Genomic DNA, 17270 nt, shown 5'->3' with positions numbered 1-17270 from the left:
AAAGTCTTGCTGTTAAAGGAGGAAAAGAAATAGCACTGGGCTGCAACTGAAGACAGACAACATAAAGGGAGATAGGAACCATTGAAGAATTTGTGCAAAATGTGAAATTCAGCACAAGTGAGCACCTGTCTTATACTAAGTTCTCTTAGGCTAAAAAAAAAAAAAAAAAAAGTCTGAGCAAGGACTTACATATAGTTTTCTTACACATCCAAAGCCAAGAGTTTGGATGATTGGCTAGGAAGATAAAAATGGGAAGAGGAAAAGCTGATTCAAGACTCTATTATCAAGAGGAACACCAGTAGGTAACTGGGACTCAGTCATGCTAAAGCCATCTAATATATCACGTAGAATACATTCAGAATTGTTCACCTGAGGAATAGAAGAATGGAACTCATCACTAGTCAAGAATTTCCTATGGGGTGTTAACTCCCTAGAACTTCCAGATTTGCAAAGGCCTCAGAATGATTGAATAGATTTCTGTAAGTTCCTCACTTAAAGGACAGAAAATGAAAAGTAGCCAGCATAGCTGAGGCAAGTGTCTGCCAAGTTAAATTGGATGGTAGCTTATTGCCGTGGTAACAACTAGAGTAAAAGTTGGACCAAAGGGATGTGAAGCAGGGCATAGAGACATGTGATATAATGTCTACTTTGATAGTGACAGTCCACATCCTATCTGGCCTAGAGAGATGAAATGATATGTATCTAATTTGTGCCATAGTTGCCCTGCAAGTTCTACTGATTCCTGGCCTGTAGACCTCCCTGCTTCTGTTTAAAACTAATTACCCCAAATAGTAGTGATACTTGACAAGTAAATCAACAAAATCTGGATTTTCATGCATGCTCGGTGACAGAAACCAATTAATCTAGTATTTTGTGAGCCCATACTGTATTCCAAACCTGCACAGTAGAAGAAGATTGTCAGAAAATATTAAATATGGTCCCCGGTTTGAAGTCTCATTAAGGGAATACTGCATAAACACATGGGAAGAGCTCTAAAAATAGTAGAAGACTAAATATGATTAAATAACCAATGTGGAATAGGACTATGTCATGTAGCGCATGTTTAAAGTTATGGCAGGGTTTCTGTTGGGAATGAGTAGAATCTCAGGGGTTATGGAGAATAATCATGAAAACTATTCTGGCAGACACTTCACTCTTCCAATGTTAATGGAAGCTATCTCTGGGTAATGAGATGACAGGTGATTTCTGCTTTCTTATGTAGATGTTTCCACATTTCATAAATCTCACAATAAGTATATATTTTATGTGGAGAATACATATCTTTAAAACAAAAGATACAGAAGAACTGGATGCATTGCTGGTGGGAATGCAAATGGCATAACCACTTTGTAAGAAACTGCTGAGCTATTTTCCAGTTAAGCATATGGTTACCACAAGATCCAACAATCCCACACCTAGGTATTCATCCAAGAAAAACAAAAGCCTTCCTTCTCACACATGAAAAACTGTACACAAATGTTTAAAGTAGCTTTTATACATTATGTTATATATAAACATAAATACATCTAACAATACATATTTTTTCCATGCAAACTGGAAATAACCCAGATACCTTTCCAAAGGTGAATGGGTAAACAAACTGGGGAACATTCATAGAACAGAGTACTACTTAGCAAATGAAAACAATGAACTACTGATACACCTGACAACATGGAAGAATCACAAATAAATTATGCTAAATTGGCTAGAGATTTAGTCAGTGGTGCTGCCGCCTGCATTGCAAGTGCAAGGTCCTGAGTTCAATCCCCGGTACAAAAAAAAAAAAAAATTATGCTAAATGAAAAGAAGCCACATGCTAAATTTACCTACTAGATGATTCTATGGATATGGAATTTTGAAAAAGACAAAATTACAGAATCAGAAAATTGATTAATAGTCCCAGGAATAGAAGGTCTAGGAAGAGGTTAACTACAATGGAGAAACACAAGTGAATTTGGGGGGTACCATTCTATATCTGGATTATGCTGGGGGTCACATGGCTATATGCATTTGCCCTTATTCACAGACCTCTATGCCAAAAAGTTAATTTTATTCATGTAAATTTTTTAAAGCTGAATGAAATCATAATTAATCCTCCAAAAGAGTATAATAACAATTCCTTTCCACCACCATGGTGCTGTAATTCCAGTATTCAGAAGACCAGGGGAGGAGATTCACATGTTTGAGATCAGCCTAAATTCCACTGTGAGTTTGAGGTTAGCCTAGACTACATAGTGAGACCCTGTCTCAAGAACAACAGCAGTAATAAAATAATAATAATTCTTTCCTCTATTAAAAAGCAGGCGACCATCTCGGGCTACTGCAGAAATACAAAAAAGAGCTGATCAAGAGGATTGTACATGGATCGTTGGGAATCATGCAGAAACAAAACATCTGAGAACCCATAAACAGTTTCACCGATTCTCTAGACATAGAAGCAGAGAACAAGACACCAAAAGTGATAAAATGAAAGAGACCCATGGTCCTTTGCAACGATGAATGTATCATAAAGGTTTTTTAGGTTTCTAGCACCCAAGATTAACTGTGGCTTAGATGTTAGACACAGAAGAAGGAAATGGAGTAGAGATGCCAGGAAGGTTTAGAGTGGCTCGTAGGAGTGAAAGAACTGGTAAAGACCAGTGTTCCGACAATTTTTTGGAGCTACTTGAGAACCTTAATCTCTGTCATGGTAGTTCCTTCCATCTAATTTCATGCAGGTTAAGGAAAGTGCACTAGAAAACACCCAGCCTAGCTTTATATACTTCTCACTCCTGCTCTGGGCCTCCTTCTACACCACAGTAAGAGACGCCCATCGGGAATCCACCAAGTATTCATGAATGTCCAAGCTAGAAGTTAGGGGCCAATACCACAATGTCACCTTTCACCAAAAAGAAACTGGACTCTATGGATAAGTCAGTCCCTTCACTCCCTTCTGCTCAGAACATCAGTTTTGACGTATGCTTTGAAAATCTCCTAGATCTAGTTCTTGAGACTAAGAAACAATCACCAGCAGTGGTAGCCAACTCAATAATTCATCCTGGTATTGATTAGCTCTCCTCCAGGCCCATTTCACACGTCCTGTCCTGAAAGCTCTGAACTCATATTACCGAAAGTCCATACCCACAACAAAACCTTCGTGTCAGGCTCTCGGGCTCCGCTTCCTAAGGCAGCCAAGCCAAGACAACCAGGCCTTGGAAAAGATCCAGGATAGGTCTGGGATTGTTGGGTGTAGGAATTTAGGGGCCGTGTCTGTGGCAGCAGATGACTCAGCTCCACCCAGCCTCCAGCCACTTCCCCGGCTAGCCTGGCTGGCTCAGCTTGGGCTGTATGTGTACTCCGAGTTCAAGGGCATAGGATTTAATGTCAACAGGATTACTTGGAGTGGGGACGGGGTGATTTCCAACAAGCATGCTGAGGCTGGAAATTGGGAATAATTTAGGGTAATTCTGTCATCTCCTTGGAAGGTACTTTTGGATTGTGTTCACTTAATGACATTTAGAAAAAATATATGTGTTGTGGCAGACTATGTCCTTTGGGCCTGAAGTGTAAGTCTCTTTGCTCTTAGATATCAGCCGCATTCTAGAGCCTGGTTAAAATGTTAAGCATAATTCAGATGTATTATAGGATTTTTCTGGAAGATTTTTCTGATACTTCAAATTTGGTACTTTGAACGTAGAAAGTTCATACTCTAACAACTGTTTAACTGGCAGCTTCATGTTGACTCACTATCTCATTTTGTCCCTCTCTAGGTTAATATCCAACACAGGTATAAAGCACTTGCCAGCTGTTCACAAGATTCAATCTCTTCAAAAGGTTTTACTGTAAGTTGTTCCTTGAGCATTGGGTCTATCAGCTTTCTGTCACTATAAAAATGTGCCTGAAATAATTAATTTATAAAGAGAAAAGGTTTATTTTCACGCAAGTTTTAGGGGTTTTAGTCCACGATTGGTTGGCCTGTTGCTTTGTGCTGTGGAAACACATTATGGTGGGAGGGAAACTGCTCACCTCACTGCCAGGAAATAAAAGAGAAAACAAGGAAGAAGCCAAGGTCCCACAGTCCCCTTCAGAGTCATGTCCCCATCGACCCGAAGACCTCCTACGGCCCCACCTTTTAAAGCTTCTGTCACTTTCCAACAGCACCAAGCTGGGGACCAAGCTTTTAACATTTGGGCTTTGAGGGTACACTCAGGCTCCGAACCTCAGCAAGCCATTACCATATCTCCCCAGTACTGTCTAGCCCAACAGCCTTCTGGCCTCTGACATGCAGTGAGCAGTCTCCGGTCTCCAAAGTGTTCCCTGGATGAGCATAAGGAGGAATGGAAGAAGCAAGGTCCTTAGTTTGACCTGCAGGCGGCCAGCCTCAGTCTGGAGGAAGTCAATAGGCTCCCCACAGAACAAGACTGTAGCAAAATCACAGCCTCTCTCTCTCCCCCTCTCCCTCTCTCTCCCTCTCTTTCTCTCTCTCCCCTTACTCCCTCCCTCTCTCTGGCTCCCTCCCTCTCTTCCTCTTCCTCTCTCACTAATTAATACTTTTTTACTGACTCCCTGCAACTTTCCTGAATCCCGTCAACCCTCCTCTTCCCCCAGAGTTCCTATGCTACCCTATGGATAAAGAGATTACCTGAAAAATTCATACTGAAGCATTAGTGACATGATGTGCTGTCCCTCTTCCCAAGGTACCCACAATTTGAGAGAAAGAGAAAAGGCAATGTATAATGGCAACCTTATGTCCAACAGTGAAATTATAAGACTATGGACAGACCCTAAAAGGACAGGGGAGAGAGAGAGAGAATTTGAGAACTTCTCAAATTGTTTCCAGCTGTTTACTAATTCTGCATTTAAATGTTAGAGCAGACCAAACAGGGAAGTTTGATGGAAGGATAAGGAATTCAAACAGTAAGGTAAGACTTTCTACCTCCTTTAATTCAGGAAGAGAAAAATTCAACAATAAAATTGTTCTGTGACCCAAGAATGTAGACAGAAGGAAGAAGGAGCTATAAGATGGAGAGTGAGCTGGGAGAAAGAAGGCCTGACCGAGGAGAACAGTGGAGGTGGGGTGGAGGTGACAGTCTTAGTGTGTTCATGTTAGACAGAGACCGAATGCGGAAGCAAGGATAACAAACAGCTGTGTTACTGAGAACCTTAAAATGGAGATTCTAGCTAAGAAAACTGCCGAGAGAGAGAAGACACTGCTTGGCTGTAGTCCCATCTTTAAGAACTCACTGATTGGGCCAGGGATTTAGCTCAGTGGTTCTGCTTCCTGCCTCCTGCCTCACCGGGGTAAGGACCCACGTTCAATCCCCGGTACCAAAAAAAAAAAAAAACTCACTTATTAAAGGTAAGTTTAAAAACATAAAGAAAAGTTTGTTTCCCACACTGTGAGCTCATTATCCTCTGAACAAAAACCACATTAAAATATTACCTCAGCTAAAAGTCACATCATGCCAGGTAAACCAAATGTGGGAAGTTTACATAAGCAAACACAAATATCTAATTTGTCTGTACTTTCTTCTAGAGACGTTCAAGATAACATAAACATCCACACAGTTGAAAGAAATTCTTTCATGGGGCTGAGTTTTGAAAGTGTGATTCTGTAAGTAAGGGGGGGGGGAATCCAGCAGAGTAACATTTGATTTTTCACTTAATGATCTCTTTCTCATAATAGGGTACTCTTTTCTGTCTGAGTAATTTTGGCATTTCACAATTTAAATCACTCTCTGGTTCTGTGTTTTTCCCTCATTTTTACATTTCAGCACCACAACATGGAGTGATGCTAATAATTTATGATTCTGTAGTGGGATTCAAGAATCGAAAATTGCTCTTTGAACGATGGTCTCCTGTGATCTAACGTCTGTTCAGAAGGACAGAATAACTCATGCATCAATAAAGCTAGTTACTGCCCGGCAAGCCTTCTGTTGCCCAAGGAAAAAGACCAAGGAGGCTGAGTGTGGAAGATAGGACTCTCCCCTCCTAACCATACTGAGTAGCTCCTGTTCAGGCCCATGCTGAGCATAAGACGACTTCTCATTTTCTTGGAATGATCACATTTTTTAAATGAGCTTGAGTTACTCCCTCTGACTTCTGGGCAAATTTTTTAATGCACTTTGCATTTTAAATGAACGACTTAATCTTCTGTGCTAGTAGTAAAGTGAACAGTTTACACCCTCCAGGATGGCCAAGGAACAGGTGCCACGGGCTACCTGAGTGTTGACGTGACCCATAAAAGTTAGATGCACAGCGTGATATTTGGGGAACTGGTAATTTCAATTACATCTTTCAGAAAAGCATTTTCTCTTTCATTTTACAAATTGCGGGGAGAGTTTTGGGTTTTTGTGGCATGATTCCTTATGTTGTTTTACATAACCCTGATTATGTATATTTAACCGAAAGCTACAAAAGTGTACACATCCTGTCTACTCTTCACTAGCTCCCCAGAATTTAGGAGCACACTTTTCAAGAAAGGATGGTTTGCTTTTAGGAGTCAACACTTTTCAAATACATCTCTAAAGGACACACTTGTGAGGATAACACCTAGTTTTCTTACCTTGGCTGTCCCTTAATCCATAGATAATAGAATGAGAAGAGTCATACTCAACACAGCCCTAAGTCTCCAGTTGTTCTTGGTGTGAGTGCTTCATCTAAGGCAGGATACTCTTTCCCAATGGGGAAAGCCAAGAGCACTCAGGAAAAAAGCACTGCAAAATGTTATGAGGCCTAGAGCTTTCTGTCCAGGAGCAGATTTCAAAATCTGAGGCCTATTCTAAAACTAAATAAGAACATATTGATATTTGTTAAATAGTCTAACAATGTAGGATTACCTGACACTTGGTTAGTGACTCAAGGAAAGAAGAATAAGGGCCCATTATGTAGAGGCCCTCGAGCCCTCCCTGCCCAGCAAGCAGAGCAGCGAGATAGGCACAGCACAGGGCTACAGCCAGCCAGATGAATGACCTAAGTGGGAAGACATGAAAGAAGTCGCATGGGTGACGGCTCCTGGGATGCTGTGACCTCAGGAGAGATTGCTGACGGTGCACTACCTGCCTCCCCTTCGAGGTCGGCCCCCATCTCACTTGCCAGGCTCAGTGGGCCAGGTCCCTGAACCCTCCTTCTTCAGGACAAGGAGTCCTGCTGAGGGAATCCACGATCTTGTCCCAGGCACACAGAGGCTTTGGGTAAATGCTGCTGCAGTGATTCCTCAGCTGATGCTCTGACCAGGCTGATGTTGCCCTCACCATCATCATCGGGTTTTTAAACAGGCATTGCCTAGGGCTGGGGGTTTAGCTCGGGGGTCCGCTGCCTGCCTCTCAAGGGCAAGGGCCCATGTTCGATTCCCAGTACCAAAAAAAAAAACAAAAAAAAAAAACAGGCATTGCCTGTCTTAGACTAGGAGTGTACTTTACAAACTGTTGACTGTCAAATGCATACAAGCAATAACTTTATAATTTATCTTTTAAATCAGTCTGTAGTTTACTTAATCATAGCAATACATGTTTCAGGATATATATATATGCAGGAAAGATCAATTATGTAGTCTATATCAAAATAGGTGGAGCCTCTGTGGATTTGTAAATTTGTAGATGAAAATTAAGGGTCAACCAACGACAGTCCACAGGCAAATCCAGCCTATATGCTACAACTGATCAGTTTTTACAAATGAACAAATATTCTAATGATAGGTAACACTAATAGTGAACCTAAATTAAGTGAAATGTTACCCTCCCCCCAAAAAATTCTACTAATTTCAACAACAGAACTATATTACAAAAGAAAAAGATGTTGTGCCCAATTATTGTGTTTTGAATTTTGTCAAAAAATTTTGTGAGGGGCCGGAGATTTAGCTCAGCTGTTCGGTGGCCTGCTTCTCAAGCACAAGGACCCAAGTTTGATCCCCTGTACAAAAACAAAAACAAAATTTTGTGAGAACGGGTTTATAAGAAGTAAATATCTTCAGTCTTGCCCCTTGGCCCATAAAACCTAAAATTTACCATGTGGCCCTTTATAGAAAAATTTTACTGTCCCCTGAGTTTGATCCAAAGCTCCCAGGGATGAATATCCCCCAGCTCAGAGGAAGTTGCCTCTGCATCTCTCACCACCCTGGGACAGGGTGACAAGGAAGCCAGCAGCTGTCTCTGGGAGAGACACCCCATGGGCAGATGGGAGTGAGCAGCTGAGTGGTCATTAACTTTGAAAAAGATTTATCTTCCTCCTCTCTGGACTTTTTTTTTTTTAAACTAATGGGCCATCAGGAGGAGAAAAGAAAGACATGCAGTTGTTCTCCTGGGATTTTAAGCATTTTCTAGCTATGCTGTGCAAGCCAGGAAAGTGACAGTGACCCCAACACAGAGGAGTGGCTCTGGGTCAGTTTTTGAACAGTGTCCCTTGTAACCCCTGAGCCTGCCAGGGAAAAGCACCTGACAGCAAAACAAGAACTTGCAGCGGTCAGGAGCCCCTTAGATTAAACTCTGCTGGCCTTGGATATCTGTTTTTGTTCTCAGGAGCAGAACAAGGTAGAGCTGCTGGCCCAAGGTGTGAGCAAACCTCCCCCAACCTTTCCACAACGAGCCCATCTCCCAGAGCTTCCCCATGCCCACGCACACCACCTCACCCAGCCACATCCTATGGTCCCTGTAATTGATTTCTCTTGCTTTCAGGCTTAACCCAGAGCCACCTCCACAAACCTGGAATAACCAGGGCCCTGTGGGACACAGGAGATGTTCAGGTTGTCTGACAACTTAATTAGATCAGTTTCTGATGACAGCCGCGTTGCTGCTGGGGGTGAGCATAGGTGAAAGGCTTGAGGCCTTAGACAAAGGTAACACGCAGTGCTCTTTCTCTGTCTTGGAAGCACTGCTTCAATAAATATACGATTTCTGTTCTATGGGACGGAAAAGATCTTCACCTGTTCCTCCCACAGCATCTTCTCTACGCGTAAGGGGATGTGTGCAAAAACCTTATAGTCACAGGATTCACACTGCTGCCTTAGTGTGCCTTCCTAAAATTAAATTTCATTTATTCCTCTTAATGTGAACCTCATTTACTCCTCTGAGTAGATAGTACGTGCACACAATACAAACTTCAAAAGTTACAAAAGGCTATTCAGTGATAAATTAGTCTCCCCCCACTGCCATCCCGAACTTTAAGGCTGGTGTTTTACTTATGCCACTAACCTGTGCTATCTGACCTTGCCCCAGTGCTTCCAATTATGAAATCCTTGTATTGTTTGCATCTGACATTATTGGTTTTTTAATGGTCCATTTATTTCAGATGGCTGAATAAAAATGGGATTGAAGAAATACACAACTGTGCATTCAATGGAACCCAGCTAGATGAACTGTAAGTAGCCCTGACTGTTCTTCGGGGCCATTTAGAGGGAAATGGCTCTTACAACAGCGGTATTTATGTAGCTTTGTGTTTCTCTTCTCCTTTCCTCAACTCCATCCCCAGGAATCTAAGTGATAATGGTAATTTGGAAGAACTACCCAATGATGTTTTCCAGGGAGCTTCTGGGCCAGTCATTCTGTGAGTAACTTCCCCTCCTTCCGTGTGAAAGAGCTGAGTTTGTGGAAGTTAGAAGTCAACTCTCTCCTGCTCAAAGAAGCTTCCAAGGCTGGGCTGGTAATCCAGATTGATTTTTATTCATGTCACCTACAGAGATGTATAGGGACAGTTTAAGGATGATCCGTAGCCTGACTTTCAATAAAATGTCAAGAAAAATACTAACATGTAATGAGCCCTCAACAAGTGTCAGACAGCATGCCAAGACGTTAAGATGCATCTTCCACTCGATCCTCATCATAACCCAGGTAGCAGAACTATTACTGCCACTTTAGAGGAGAAACCGAATTCTCTGGAGGGGTTAACTCACTCCATCGAGCTTGCACAAGTTTCACAGTGGGGTTTAAAGTTAAACTGGCCTGGCTGATGGTACCCATTGACCACTCTGCTGTATGTCTCTTCCTGGAAGGAAGAACGCATCTCCTTCCTTACCCTCAACACCCAGGAGACCTACCCACATATCCAACTCCCAGAGCCCCACAAGTTCATTATCTCTGGGAGCTGTTTCAGACCCCACGTGACGTGTTCGGTGCCTCCTCCTATTGGCAATTCCGCTCTCCTCCTTTCCTCCTAAAGCGTCTGTTCCCCTCTTCCCTTCTGATCCATGCTGCCTTTTCCATTGAGGGCCATTCTGAGTGCTGCTTCCTCTTCAAGTCTCTCTGACCACTTCAATTATTGGTGACTCTCGTGGATTAGGGTGTAGGGGAGGCTGCAGTTTTAAATGTGTTTTCCTGCACTTTAAACAAGACCTACTAGATTCCTGAAGAACAGGCTTCATGAAGAACGCAGACACACATAAGGGAGGAATGAGATGCAAGGAGCTGGTGGGCAAATGAATAGGCATGTAAATGAAGTTTGATCACATGATCCCATGTGTCCTGTTTAAGGTCAGTGGTGTCATCTAAGGCTACACATTATAGTTCTTAGCCAGTTGGCATGGGCTAGGTATTGCCCCCCCCACCTCTCTCTCCCTCTCTCCTACCTGCTTACTATCAGCATCACTTCTGTTTTCACCAAATGGCTCATACACTCTTGCAGGCCGGAGTCTATGTATCTCTAAAATTTTACCCTGTAATAGTTGAGTAGGAATTCCACAAATGTTTATTGATGATAACGGGTATGTGTGCCCCACACATGGGACTCACCCCCTTTGAGGAAAAACAAATGTGTTTTGAGGAAGATTTATCACCCCTGACCAAGTTCGAAGGATGCCTGGCCTGAGACAGGCAGCATAATGCCAAAAGACCTAGCACTGGGGTACCAGAGCAGACTGCCCCAGTTGAAAACCAGCCCCTGCTCCTCTCTAAGCCTCTTCCTTCACCCAGTAATGTCTATTTCCTTTTATTATCTGATTCTTAAAATTACATATACACATATGTGTGTCCGTACATTTTTCTCACTCCCTGAACAAATGTTAATCATCGGGTTCATGCTGTGTAGTACAGGGAACAATAGAAATTCTTCCCCGAAGAAAGCTAACATCCTCGGGGAGGGAGGGAACTCAGAATGGCTGCACATACAACTCACTGCACCAGATCGCAACACACAGAGTAGGCCACAGGCCTAACAATGGAGAGTACCAGGCATACAGTCCAAGTGTTTGAGAATTCTAATGATTTACACCTACATTGCTTACGTTTCCCTATCCACAGCATACGTGTGAAACAAATGGACTCTAACAAAGCACTTCTGATGCACTTTGATGACATGGCATTTCTTCAGGTCCACTCACCTCTAAGTCCTAGGAGTATCGGACATCCCTAAATAGGTGCCACTGTCTGCTCGGGCGAAGCCAGCATTTCCTATATATGTGGCCTGAGGGGGCCGTCCTGATTCAAAAGCAACTTAACCCACTGTCTGCTCCTGAAAATGTTTACATTGACCATGACCCCAGCTCATTCATTAGCCAGCGGAGGAAACCAAGGCCAAAGAGAGGACAGTGGTCCTTTAGAGATCAGGCCACAGCTGTAAGTGACAAAAAGCTTTGGCGAGGAGCTAGCCGGTCTGCCTCCACCTCACCATCTTGCCATGAATACATCTACTCAGATGTCTAAAAGTTAATCATTAAAGTACCCTAGAACTGATGGTGAAGTGAAAGCGTGGGGGGAATCATTATTAACGCCAGCCTCTTGGCCTAAGAACACAAGTCAGTGATATGTGAACACAGCACAGACTATGTCCTGAGGTGGCCTGAGCAGGTTCCAGACCAAGGTGCTGTACAACCTGTCTCGTCAGAATATTTCATAGAAAACACAAAATGCAAATCTCCCAGCCAGCACTGCTGTGGATACAGGCACACAGAGGGACATCACAACGGGAGCAGTCAGCTGGGTCCACAAGTAGCAGGTCCATCGCTCCATCCCCTTTAACACAGGAACAGACATGGGCAGAGTTAAGTGAATAAAAAATACAGAAAATCCAGTGGAATTAAGAAGCTTTGCTTATGACTTTAAAGACTGAGAATAATAAAACATTCTCAACTCTTTCATCTCAATGTATGAAGATAGATGTCCAAGACCCTGGCTGAAAGCCCAGTCCATAATTGCTAGCTTTCGTATCCTCCCCTCACTTTTCCATCAAGCTTCTCCTGGGACTGTCAGGCAAGTCCAAATGTCCTTCAGTCCTTTACACCTGTTGTCCAAGGATGCAGACAGAGGAATGGCTTAGTCCATGCCCTGCACCTCAGCTTCCCCAGCCCAAGGGCTGCTTGTGTTAAGTGTGCAGAAAACCAGCCCACCCTGGCTGCTAGGAGAGAATGTTTGTGTGACTGCTCAGCCCACAGAAGATGCTGCTCAAGGTAGGGTGATGGGTGTGCCTTGGGTCAGATCCCCCTCTTCACAAATAAGCCACAATCTAGGAGGTTTATTGAAGAGTCCTCAGTGTTTATGGGGAAGGTTTGGTGCAAGCAGAAATCTTGCTCAGAGGAAAATTGAGCTGTGACACATTTACAACAGAAGGTTCAGCTGATCCCTAAAAGGAGGGGCTTCTCTGGAGTGTAGATGGGTCTTATAATTGTACTGAATTAAAGAAGGGGCCAAGCTGCTAATGAAAGAGTCAGTGGGTAAATGTTGTCACTAGGAAGAAGCCAAATCTTGGTTAAGTCAGATCAGAAGAATTCGGAGTAAAACTCTGTTGTGAGCCACCTCTGTGGCTGTAAGTGGTTTACAACTGCCCCACAGCAGTGCTTCCAAATGTGGCTGTGCATCAAAATCACCTGGAAGTCTTTTTAAAGCTTAGAGCCAGGAATTTTTGATACTTCAGGTCAGGATTTGGGCCTAAGAATTGACATCTCTAACACCATCCTCTGTGGAACTGGTGCTGCTGGGTCCAGGGAGCACTCTGAAACTTGGGAAGCCTTGTCCAGTTTCCGGAAGAGCTCCTCCGTCAGCTGACTGGTGAATCCCTCTCCCCCACAGACTTATCCTTTGCCCCCAGCAGATACATAGAAGGGATGCTAAGGGGATTGGGAAGTACATCCAAACCGATGACAGCTCCTTCCCTAAAGGTAAAACTATTTGAGTAAAAACAGGAGCTTCTGGATCTGACAGTCCAGAGCCACCTGAAAATGTGAGAATGAGCTATTCCACTGCAAAGAGAAACGGGTGCAGAGAAACCAGGGGCATCAGACAAGCTCTGTGGAGTTCCAAGGGGGCAGACCAGCAGCCCCAGTCCCCCTCATGAGTCTTGACCTTGAACATCAACAGCCATCTAAGATTTCACCTGATATTCTGAACTTACTCAGGCTTTTTCTCAGCAATCAAGCAATTGCTATTTCCTTGGGAAACAGTTTCCTGCGGGGAAAATTTAATGCATTGCCTTTGCAGGCTGGAGCCAGCACAATCATATTCTGATGGTTTATCAAATTGATTTGGCTATAGCTCAGATTCATTTGATAGTTCAGATTCAAACACTGAGTTATTTGTATAAGAATGATTCTCTTCCATTACCAGTGTACCCACAGTCCTATAGATAGTAAATTGCCTTTTTATCCCGCCTGGGATCATGAAAGAGAGGTCTTCTAGCCATCTGTCAGTGTAGTATACACCAGAAATGTGCTCTCACTTATGGAAATGATTGACCTGTAATAACATCTTTTCTGGGAAAAATAGAAATTGTTCAAATCAAATTTGTGGCAGTGGCTATAACACACTTTATTAAACGGGGCACAGAGCGCTACTTAACTCCTGCCTTTCTTGACTCGGTGTCATTACCCACTGCTATCTCCCTTGCCACTCTAACTCAAAACCAAGAATACAAACAATGTTGAAACAATTTAGAATTACTAAATCTGTTCAGGACAAAGCCATCAGCCCACGGTGTCTGGGTTGGTACTTTTCAGGATTTAAATTCTCAAAACCACTCATTGCCAGAAGTCAGTGTGTGTTGAAAGGTTAACCAATGAGTTTGCCAATAAAAAGATCACAGTCATCAGACCTGACTAGTCTACAAGACACATATTAAGAACACCAGCCCATAATTGTCCCATCTCCTTTGTCATGCTAACTCCAGCAGCAAGGGCAGAAATAAAGAAACATCCTGAACTACTCATCGAGGGTATCAGAGTCCATGGCACATGCTGCGTAGATGTCGATGTTGATGACTGAGCACCTACTACACTTCTGGCTCTAGACGAGGTGAGAGAGGTAGAAATGCTTAGAAACAAATGAAACAATGCCAGTGCTACAGCATCTGATGGGAAAGATCAATGTGCCCCAGTACAAAAAGCACTGCAGGAATTTTCAGGGGAGGCTATCGCAACACACAGCAGATGCCCAGTGAATCCTCATCATCCGAGACATGGTGGCATCTGAGAGATAAAGTGACCACGTGAAAACTGAGTCTATTGCCCTAGGCCTGAATTTTTACAAAAGCCACTTCATTTTCTTTCTGCTTTGAATCCTTTTTCCTTCCAATTCACTTAGCAAGTATTTACTGAGCACCTACTATCTCCCAGTCTCAAGATTTTGAAGTCTCATCTTATAAAAATACAGATTGTAATCAAGTCATTCTTCAGCTCGTATGAATTCTAAATTCTTCTGATTGAGCTGCTAAGTCTCAAGACTTACAGACTCAATCCAATCCCTGATTTCCTTTATTCCTCAAAATATATTGTCCAGAATAACTCTTCTGAGTGTAACCCTGGGCCTCTCTCCCAGCCCCTCTTTACCCAACAGGCACTGTGCTAGTCAGAGTTCTCCAAAGAAACAAAGCCAACAAAAAACAGACATATACACAGATAAGCAGATTGAGAGGGTTTATTAGAGGAATCAGGTCATATGAATATGGAGGCTGGCAGGTCCCATGACTGAGAACCAGGGCAGTTGATTGTGTGGCTCCATCCAAGATTAAAGGCCTCAAAACTGGGCAGCTGTTAGTGTTATTCTTGCCCCAAGGCTGAAGGCCTGGGAACCCAGGAGCTGCTGGTGGATGTGCCTGAGACCAAAGGGCAGCTTGGAATCCTAATGTCAAGGGCAGGGAAAGAAAGGTGTACCTCCCTGGGGCGGGGTATTCACCTTTCCATTTTTTGTTCTCTCTCAGCCACAGCCAATGGACAGTACTAGTCCACACTGGGTGAGCACAGGTCTTCCTAACTATCCACTGAAGCAAGTGTCAATCTCCTCTGGAAACAGCCTCAACACACACACACACACAGAAATAATGCTTTGCCAGCTATCTATGGATCCTTTAATCCCAAACTGACACCTACATTAACCATCATACTCACAATTACCTACTTTCATCTAGATGTGAATAAATGACAAGGTGTTTTCATTACTTTCCGCAGAGATATTTGCATTCTAAGAGTGGAGAGTCTTTTTATAGAGGAATTATAAAATTAAACATCATATTTCCTGGGCCTGTAAGAGGACCATAGCCAGAAAATAGACTATGTGTATGTGTTTTCTGAGAACATTACTGTAGGCAAGTCTCAAATATCACTGAACAAGATCTACATACCTTTTTTCCCTGCTGAATTAAATTTTTAAGAATTTTTATTAATCTGTAGAGATTGCAGAGAAAGAGTTTTTTTGGCCAGTCCAAAATCAGGAAACCTTGACAGGGCCCATTTTTGATCACCTAGTAAATATACAGTAAGACTTCTACAGCAACTGTTACTCCTCTCTTATTCAGAAACCACGTTTGCTAAAGAATTTGTTTCACTGTGTTGTATTTTGAGAAACCTTGTATCTCCTACCAACCATTCCCTTCTTCATTATCCAGCAGCATCTGGATCCCAGAACACTGATAAGATCCCTTAATCTCAAAGCAGCAAGGCTTCCTCATAGAAATGACAGCAACACACATTATTTTGCAGCTGTAATATAGAGGAATCCAAAATAACAAGCTAGCTCCAGAACAATGAGCAGTCAGAAAGGAACCCAAGTTTCCCATGGGGAATTACAAATCCAACAACTAAACAATAGATTGCATTTAAATTACTTCACCCAATACATCAGTCTGCCGATTCCCAATGTATGTGTGTCTCCTTGCGAACTTGCACAATGTTGCTCCCTTCCTTGGTAACTTTGATGCTCTTGGTTGCATATAATACCTGCTGCAGAAGCGTCATTTTGCTTAGCTCACTTTAAATCCAGATTTTCTTTCTCAGTCCGCTTTATACCTTCCTCCATTTAGAATGAGCTCTTTTATAAGACTTGCGCTCCAGCCTCTCATTTTTATTACAGTGCTGAGGCATCCCTGCTAATCAAACAACTACCTCCTGAATAGACTTCATGAGCCCATTCCTATGCCAGATATGCACAACACAAAAGTGTCTTGAACTGCAGCTGAAGGAATAAACATAGGAGATAATCCAAACAATTTGAAACAATAGAAAAGATAATATTAGCTAAGAGATTCTTTGCAACTGCTGGAGGACAGAGGGCATCATACCTGGCTGGGGTGATCCATCTACTCTCTTTCCCAATTCTTCCCCAGTGTCACTCCCCGATGTATCTTTAAATAGAGTGATATTTTCTGGGTGATTGCTACATGAAAGGCATGTTAGAGCTTTCTACCTACAAGGAGGGATGAGATGCAAGTAGAAAGAGTAGGTGATAAGAGAGGCAGAAAGCATACAAAATATAATGGCTTTGTAACAGCTGTTAAAAAAACAAATATCTCTACAACTATTATAAAATAATAAAGATGGTGAAGTAATAGAAACCTCAGTAGAGTCTGCTGTGGTTCTCCATTGCTGCATTAAAACCTAGTGATTTAAAAATCATTCTATTTTGCACTCAATATTATGTGTTAGAAATTTAGTTGGGTTGTGTCTGATCCATATGACATCAGCTCAGGTAGGATTGTATAGGGAATCAACTTCCAGGTTATTCTCTTTGTTCATATGCCTAAAACATCTGTGTGGTTTGTGGGCTGGGTAATGTGTGTGCGTTTTCTTCCTCACTGTCCGCATGGCCCTGCTCATTCTCTACATGGCTGAGGCTTGTACCAATATGACAGCCTCAAAGTGTTTGGAATCCTCACATGGCAGCTTAGGACTCTATAAGACTAAGACAGAAGCTGTTGGTATCCTTAGGAGCTAGATGTAGAAGTTCAATAGCAACACTTCCATCATGCTCTGTGGTCCAAAGACATTTCAGCCTAGATTTAAGGGTAAGGCAAAGAGACTGTTGGTGGAAAGATTATTAAAGAATTTGAAAATATCTTCAGTCCAAAGAGGAGGACAAAAACATCTGTTTCTTTTAGGAGAA

At 42.6% G+C, this 17270-nt stretch overlaps 1 protein-coding gene across 2 annotated transcripts in view; it reads left to right on the top strand.

The window, feature by feature from the left end:
- Window positions 1-17270, top strand: part of Fshr (follicle stimulating hormone receptor) — a 160871-nt gene that overhangs the window by 133861 nt on the left and 9740 nt on the right. For both annotated transcript variants that reach the window (XM_010615812.1, XM_010615811.1), the window contains 4 exons: window positions 3750-3821; window positions 5516-5593; window positions 9265-9333; window positions 9445-9519. In XM_010615812.1, coding sequence (XP_010614114.1) covers window positions 3750-3821; window positions 5516-5593; window positions 9265-9333; window positions 9445-9519 — 294 coding nt within the window. The remainder of the gene's footprint in view (window positions 1-3749; window positions 3822-5515; window positions 5594-9264; window positions 9334-9444; window positions 9520-17270) is intronic.

This window comes from Fukomys damarensis, unplaced genomic scaffold, assembly GCF_012274545.1.
Source record: "Fukomys damarensis isolate Sample0158 unplaced genomic scaffold, DMR_v1.0_HiC HiC_scaffold_2, whole genome shotgun sequence".
Classification (NCBI taxonomy): Eukaryota; Metazoa; Chordata; class Mammalia; order Rodentia; family Bathyergidae; genus Fukomys; species Fukomys damarensis.
The sequence above is the reverse complement of the archived record's forward strand: the minus strand, read 5'-3'. Positions and strand labels throughout refer to the sequence as shown.